Below are 8,277 nucleotides of genomic sequence, written 5' to 3' on the forward strand. Positions count from 1 at the left end.
GTTCAGTTCGATTCTGCACCTATTACCCATCTTGACTATTGCTTATCTTCAAACTCTTCTTGCATGTTTGAGACTAAAAAACAGGCTTCTGTAGTTTTTCAAGCTAATTCAGCATTTTCATGACTGCCACATTATGTATTGCTCCGCTTCTTTGAGAGACGGAAGAGTAGGACGTTCGGCAGAAGAAACTGCCTGTAAGCCGGAGTTAATCGCACCGCACATGCGAGCGCCGCATGAACACACACAGATACCCGTGTACATATGCCAATGAAGAAAACATATTAAAACAAAGGGATCTCGCAATACATAAAATTGACCTCATTTGCATGATGGACTCGGCTGGGGGGATGACATCGATCGAAAACGAGGCAGAGAGTACGCGTACCTTCAAGACACGAGAAGAAGCGTGACGACGCTGTTGGAATTCGAGACTGAGAACTCAGGTAACATAAACTTGCAAATAGCAAATGCCTTTCGAAACGTGTGCGCATGTGAAGAAATGAATGCACTACTAATGGTCACATTATAGACACGTGGTTTCCAACGCTGCAAAGGCCGTAGATGACATTAACGAAACCCTACAGCGAGCATAGTGGTTTGAGCGAGTTGATAATGCAGTGTTCGGCGGGGGTAGCCAACCATAAATCATGAAAGAAAAAAGGGTAGACAGACTGCAGGCAACGTTACGTATGCCTTTGTCTCTCTTTTCATCAAAGTTTACCGCGCTCTACTTACACAGAATCATGCTTTAGTGCGAGTATAGGTTGACTGAAATGGTTTTTAATTGATCTATTTTTTTTACCCTTAAGTTGCGTAGTACATTAAAGATAGGAGGGGTGACAAGATATGCACTTATAGATGACACAGGCGAATTATAAAATAAAACAATGGCAAGGGTTTACAACAATGAATAACACGTAAAAGTACAGAACACACAAACTATTGAATATTATAGGCAAACTACAACAGCATAGGACACATGGTTAAAAACCAAATCACCAAAAAAGTGAGAATTCTGCATTTTTAAAAATCAATTGGGATTCCTGATGCTCGTTAGAGACTCTGGAATCTGGAACCAATCTCACAGAGTGTTTCGTTCGTAATTGGTCTTTGCCTTAGGCCTTCGCTAATATCATGTCCAGCGTCAGGATTGGCTGAAATTGTTTCTTATGTACAAAATTCAGCGTAAGAGGTTTTTTGTGAATACGGCCCCTGATTTCAAGTCATGGTCAAAAAGTAGAGTGAGCGTGTAGCAGCGTAAGCTTCAATTACGTAATCTTTTCAGTATGATTAAGACACGCAGATGTCAACGACGTGGGGCGGGTTGACATGGAAGTCAAATATAAGCTAGAGAGCTGTATTTACAAAAGGTCCTACGGCAGATTTGTTCGTAAGAACAAATTTCAGCCAATCTTTCTGCCGGACATATTATTAGTGAAAGCGGCCGGCCAATGCCAAACAGCACTCACGAACCAAACGCTTTAAGACCTGCAGTTAAGATATAGGATGGTAAATCTTGCATAATATAACATGATAGCATGACTTTCCTGTCTTCCTTCTGTCTCTGCGCTTCCTTTCCTACCATGTTTCCTACCCACTGGAATATGTCTCTGTCGAAATTACAACTATCCCAACTTTATGCCTTGATGTAAAGGCACGTACGAGATTGTCTTCTGCGACTGGCGAGTGAAGGAAGCGGCATTGACGTTTTCAAGTAAGTTGCAGTGGATATTCGATGATAGACAATGGGTTGTGTGGTTTTCTACTACCTCGAGATGGCGGGTTATTGTAGGACGGTGGGGGACCCCCAAAAACAAGGCATATACAAGCTGCGGGCGGAAATACGTAGTGCAAAGCAGGAACTTCACGGATGTGGGCATTGTCTATAAAAACGCATCGGCATACGTAACCGAGAGTCCCGTTGGCTTTGGACGCACTGTCTCCGTCGTGTGTTTTTCAAGACAAATTGCCATGGTGCTTAACTATAAACACTGAGGTACTTGTGTGACGTACGCTAATGATTCTAGTGGCTGACTATAGTTATTCAATATGTAGTGTGAACTATATTGACAGGAAGAATTCGCATAGTCTCGCACTTCTTGATATTATTCCATGTACCAAGTGCGACATCAGTATGCTGTATAGTGTTCAGGTCTGTCTGAAGAATTGTGAAGCCGAAAATATAAGTTATCTTGAGGTTTACCAAACAATCGTCCCCAAGTAAACAGGTTTGACAGGAGATAGTACGCGAGTCAGTCGCGTACGTTTTAAATAGGTTGATGCCAAGGACAGATCCCTGCGTCACGCTAGACAGAACATGCGTCATAGGTGGCGCTGTTTCATTAACAACGACAAATGGAACTATTCATTACACCGCAGCATGCTAATTGACCCGCTGATTCTCGTATAACTTTAAAGCTGCCTTTCATGACTTGTGTAGTACTGCGAGAGAGTTTTCTAGCGGCGAGTCGAATATCGAATAAAATGCAAATGACATGTGAATATAGTACGGGCATACTTAAGAATACGAGAAACCTTAACTCGCTTTGGGGGCGGTAGGTGTGGTCTTGCAGGAATGAGCAATCACTTTAAAGAAAAGTGCGTCGGCGTTGAACCACCGTTGTCTACCCACTATCGAGGCCTCGTCAGTCAAGGGGTTTCAATACTGCCCACACTTCTACTTTTACGTAGTATAGGCCATTGTACCCCTGCCGTGGGCCGTACGCGGTTTCTTCGGCTGCGTAGTAGAATTGACAGGTCACGTAGAAGAGTTGACAGGCTTTTTAATTGCCAGCGTGGGCGCGTATGTTGTGGGTCTACGTTAATCAGATCTATTTGATTGAACAGGGGAGGTTCGACAACGCTGACGCTCAATACTGCAATTCTTATTTCTGAGGTGCTTCGCAGATAAATTCCTTAAAAGAGCAAACAGCGCACACACTCTGATCAGGACCCGCCGCGATGGCTTTGCGGCTATGGTGTTGCGTTGCTAAGCACCAGGTCATGTGACCAAATCCCGGACGCGGCGACCACATTTCGATGGGGGCGAAGTTCGAAAACGTCCCTGTCCCGTTCATTGGGGGCACGTTAAAGATCCTGTCGTTGTCAAAATTAATCCGAAGTCCCCCACTACGGCGTGCCTCGTTATCAAATCGTGGCCTTGGCACGTAAAACTCAAGAATTCATTCATTTACTCGAGCCGGCGGGACTTTTATCGGAATTGTGCAAGTGCGGCGGAGGAGCTGTTAAAGATTGACCGCTCCATATTCGGAAGTACAAATACTGTACGAATGAAAACAAAAATAGAAGTAACAAAATGAATAGAGATAAGAAGAAGCATAGCAAGAGAAGGAGTGGGAAGAAAGAGAAGGCAGAGAGGTTAACTAGATTTTGTCCAGTTTACTACGCTACACTACGGGCGGGGATTGGGGAGTGAAAGATAGAGAGCAGACACGAACACAACTCCAGATCATTCACACGCACTAAGCAAGGTGCAACGCATCCACACTAAAAAAAAAAAAAAAAAAAAAAAAAAAAAAAATTGTAAGTTGCGGAAACGCACATAACGGTGATGCGGCGCCCTTGTAGAACATTTTGCCTACGCAAAGCAATGAAGAATAAACACAGAAAGAAGCGACGGGCAAATGCTTTCGGAGAGGGAGAGGAGGGAGAACAGCATAGCACGCGGAGATACATCAAGCAGGAAAGAGAGATTACACTTCATTTTGATTACACAAACCAAAGTCCGGGTCTTAGAAAAGACCCACTGCTCCGAGAGCGAGAGGTGAGCCGACAAGTCACACGGTGTCGTTGAGGGAACCGTGGTGCCCGGTGCCCTCCCGCACAGGTGCAACGGTACGTAATGGGGCACCGAAGTCGGACCCCCGCGGAGACGAGGAGCGCATTCGCGAGAAGACCGTGGTGAGCAGCTGGCCCGCGTTGGGACAGAAACAGATCGTGGTGGGAAAGGACTGAGAGGGAGCCCCGCGACGAGGGAGAGAGCTCGAAAGGAGCGCAACAAATGTAGGCGACAAAAGTACGGGTCGGCGCAGAAATATATTCGGGGGAGCCGCGCACCTGTGGCTGAGGAGGCCCAGGCAGCGTTGGCCCAGCACCGACGGGGGAAAGACGGCACCCTCGGGGTGGCGCGGGTATCGCTCCTTTCCTTTCCTTAGCTTGTTTGGTGGCGCCACTGGCGGATAAACGCCCAACTACGAGCAAATATAGGGTGTTCTGGGATTGGCTGATGCTTTCTCCTCTGCGCCCCGCCCACGAGTGCCGCTATTGGGCGCACGCCTTCGGGCCCGTATAAAAGCTGAGTTCTCGCCGACGGCGATCATTCCATCGCTGTCTCTGAAGGCTGGGGTTCTCATTTCGCGAGCTCTTATTAGCACTGCGTGACGCAGAACCCGCTGTTGCTCTTCGGCCTCTTGGATTACTGCGTTTGTCAGCTCGGAAAAGAACGTCTCTCCGCCAGAGTTTGGATTAAGGGAACATGAAGGCACAGAACGAGCAAGTTATCAGCCGATGCATGGCCAAGTTGTCCGAAGGTCGCGTCTCCCGCAAGGAGCGCGACCTGAACCACGAAGAGATGCACTCGCTGCTCGGCAAGCTCAAGGAGCTGGTTCCCACTATGCCTCGCAACAAGAAGCTCACCAAGCTGGAGATAATCCAGAACGTCATCGATTACATCCTCGACCTGGAGATCGCCCTGGAGACGCACCCCGCCAACTGCTCTTCGCGCCCTTCGGCGTCCGCTACGAGTCCGGTGCGGCAGCCTCTGGGCGTTCTGCCTCCCTCGGCCAATTCGGCGCTCAACACTTGCTCACTTAAGGAGGTACGTTGTTCTCTCAGTATTGCTTGATTTGCGCTGCATTGTATGCGGTATCTTTTCGGCGTAGCCAAAAGGAAAGAAAGAAAAAATCCTTCATGTAGCATACACTACTTAGTAACAACATTTAGAATGTTGACTGCCTGTTGGAACGCACTATACTTACGATGCGCTCGTCGCTCCTGTATGCCCGTAAGATTTTGTTACTGTTTGTCAGGAACATCAAGAAAATATACTTTCACGAAGCAGCAACGTTGGCTGCGGAATCGCTGGACGATTCGAGATTTGTTCTTGTTTGTTTTGATTCTACTGGTGTCTACGAGCGTTTGGCGGCCGTTTCCGCAATAGGTGTCAAATGTCTCCAAGGCCTGCTTGTCATTGTCGTTGCTGACAGCTAACGCTCAAGGCAATTGCGCGGTGTTTGCAATTGTTGCGCCTAGATTCGGTTCCCCAGTACTTGTTGTAACACGTACGGAAGACATGTGATTGATGGCGAAGCTTTATGCTTGATTGCATCGCGGAACTTCGTGCACCCCAATTGGAAATCCCTTCCTAAACACTTTTTTTGAGTCATGAATTTTTTGTCAAGTAAGACTGACGTGCTGCTTGACATTAGCAGCGGTATTGATTGCGTCACCTAAGTTCTTGCGTTTGGCTTTTTACACAATGTTGCAGGTATCGAACACCGAGAAAGCCACTAGTCACCTGGCCGAGCTCTTGTCGGCTGCAGTGTCGTCTCCCCGCCCTGTGTCATGCTAAGACTCACGAGGCGCTCGGAAGAGCGTCTCCCATCTAAGTTCGCTCGGGGCACGCCTTCGAAAGTCGGTTCATCACCGAAAAGGCAGCCCTGGGCTTGTACCTCTAGCCACGGAAGTGAACGAAGACGTATCATCGGTAGCCACAGGCGCTGGTGTCGGCCTGGAAGCCTGCTGATGCGGAAACAACCCTGCAGAAAGCCCCTGCTTCATTCTGACACCACACTGAACCAGTTGCAACCGGGCTGAATTTTCGCAGGTCAGTTACTACTCCTTTTTATGTTTGTTTCACTGCTATAGCTAATCAATGTTATTGCAGCCGCCGAGGCTGGATTTTTCTTCTGACATAATCTAGCCTTTAGCTATAGCATCGTGCAGCGTCGGTTAAAAGATGAATGTGGCAGTCATGTGCCAGTGATCCGTGGCTGACATACTGCATTGTGCATTTTCATTGCAGTGACCTCCTATCAGAACCCAATGGCTTTCAAGTGCTCGATGCGGACAAGTATGGCTTGACATCCCTACCTGCCATGTGTAGCCGTGCTTGCACAAAGCCAGTCGACCCACTTGGAGCTCCTGTGAAGCTGATACGACTTTGCTGGTAAGTGAACAAATGCGGTACTATTGTTAGCTCGCGCTGTGCCAATGCCGGCGTGAACAATTTTGTGGAACGCGACAACCGTTTGCGTACCATGACAAATCGTTAAAATATTTTTGTTGGTCACTATACACAACGAATTCGAACAATGCAGTCCATAATCTCTTCTGTGCCTTCATGAACCTACGCACTGTTCAGTTTTACCGTTGTTCCTGCGTTCGCTGCACAATATTGTAACTACATCATATTTATTAAAATTGCGGTAGGAGGCAAACTTTGCTTGTGTAGACCATATTCAATTATTAAACGTGGTGAGAGAGCGTAACGTTTACCGTTCACTGTCAGATACTTAGTTGATCGTCATTGCCTAGGACTGTCAATACGACTCACTGTAACTAGACTATGGGGACTCCTTTTCATGGCGTAGTTTCTGATTTAGCATTGCAGAACATTAATGGCGAAACTAGCTGCTTTGCATTCCTGGGTCGCCGATTTTAAAGCAGCATAAGAATTTGGTTTCAAGCTAAAAGTACATACAGTTCTTCAAGAAAAACAGGTGTTATCCAAGCACACGCATAAGTCTCTTTAATATTTCGTAGTCTCTTTGGAAACGTTTAGGCTCTCTGGAAACTATATTTGTCATCCAACATCATCTAAAAATGTAACGTATGCCTACGCTACAGATAAATACTGTGGTGCTAAATCGAGGGAGGGGAATTGTATATAAAAATCCTCGCATTATCACATCCACTTTCACATTGTGGCATGCAAGATTGGCATGTTCAGAGGGATGTTGACTCTTGCCAATGGATTGTGTTAAAAGACGGAGGCTCACTGACTGAAAATTTACATAAAAAGAAGGAACCCACAACACGCTAAATGAAGCTTTTGATGCGTTCGTAAAACTCAAACCCAGTACAAAAATTTCCCTGCTGGCAGGGAAACCAGGGGGAGAAGAAAGCGCAAGTAGATAGATAACCAGCTCAGCTCATGTATGCAGCCTGTTCATCTGTTTAACATAGAGTAGTCGACACCAGAATTTATCAGGTGTCAGCTGTGCAGCGGTATAGGCGTCGTGGAGCATGCCAGCTTCCAGGCAGCAAAGATTGTTGTGATACATCCCAAAGTGCATTCTGTCCCTTTAACGCCTGCAACTCTTTAGTAATATGCGGTACTTGTCATTTCTGCAGGTAGCCGTGCTCCTGACGTATACCGGACGGAATCAACGTCACATGGTGCGAGGCGTGGTTCATCAAGCCCGCAGAGGAACTACCACAGCCCAAGAAAAGCAGAGACCTCTAGCGCCGCACTTGAAAAGGCAGTGCGCAGCGACAACCACAGCAGCGACGACATCGCGTTACGTGGGCTGTCTAAAAAGCAATAAAAGGCCGAGTTTGTGCAATGAAAACGAGAAAAGTTATGCGTCTTGTTACACGTGATCACGGGAGGGATTGAGATGCACATTTTTTCAACCAGTGGTAAAACACGGTGCAGTCATTTCCCCTTTTTTTTCATAACCCACGTATTCAAACTAGCACTCTGTGCCATCACAGACACTTAAATGGAGCTGCTTGCTCTAGTACCTGGCTCATGTAGCACACGCAATGCGACAAAATATATTCAGGCCTGGCATTGCCCATGCGCCATACGTGACGCTGGTGCTGGCCACATTGATGCGTTGTTGTGACACAAAAATTGCACCGGACGGCGCGGGAAGTTCCAATGCAGATTTACGCGGGAGCACTCCAGCGGGCATTACTGCTACGTTTCGGACAAGTTATGAGTACTCGTTTAGGAGTGAGATATTTATTGTGATGGCTTTGAAAATGCTAGCAATTGCTGTGTCGCCGGTTTCTCCGCAAGCAATAGATTCTTCATTGAGCTAAGAACGATAACATGAGGTCATTTGAAAATACAAACTAACGATCCGACAATAAAGCACATTTAGTAGCCGTGGGCCGGGATAACGTACAACTATTCCAATCTGCTTTTATTGCAACTATGCATTAGCCTTCCGTGATATAGCAAAATGGCTCGAGATCCACCCATATGGGCGGGAGCCGCGCCTATATAGGCGGAGCCCGAGCCAATTG

At 46.9% G+C, this 8,277-nt stretch overlaps 1 protein-coding gene across 3 annotated transcripts; it reads left to right on the forward strand.

The window, feature by feature from the left end:
• Positions 1-4,320: 4,320 nt before the first annotated feature.
• LOC119466178 (DNA-binding protein inhibitor ID-2) lies at positions 4,321-7,593 on the forward strand. 3 transcript variants are annotated; one of them, XR_007463899.1, is made up of 4 exons: positions 4,321-4,837; positions 5,507-5,845; positions 6,044-6,191; positions 7,375-7,593. XR_007463899.1 is itself a non-coding variant. In XM_049657133.1 (2 exons), exons 1-2 carry the CDS (start codon positions 4,496-4,498, stop codon positions 5,588-5,590), a joined length of 426 nt encoding a protein of 141 aa, XP_049513090.1. In that variant the 5' UTR covers positions 4,321-4,495; the 3' UTR covers positions 5,591-6,030. The 3 variants fall into 3 exon arrangements, 1 of the variants encoding a protein (XP_049513090.1); XR_007463898.1 differs by having other exon boundaries at positions 6,044-6,187; XM_049657133.1 differs by lacking the exons at positions 6,044-6,191; positions 7,375-7,593 and having other exon boundaries at positions 5,507-6,030.
• Positions 7,594-8,277: the final 684 nt, after the last annotated feature.

Source organism: Dermacentor silvarum, chromosome 10, assembly GCF_013339745.2.
Source record: "Dermacentor silvarum isolate Dsil-2018 chromosome 10, BIME_Dsil_1.4, whole genome shotgun sequence".
NCBI lineage: Eukaryota > Metazoa > Arthropoda > Arachnida > Ixodida > Ixodidae > Dermacentor > Dermacentor silvarum.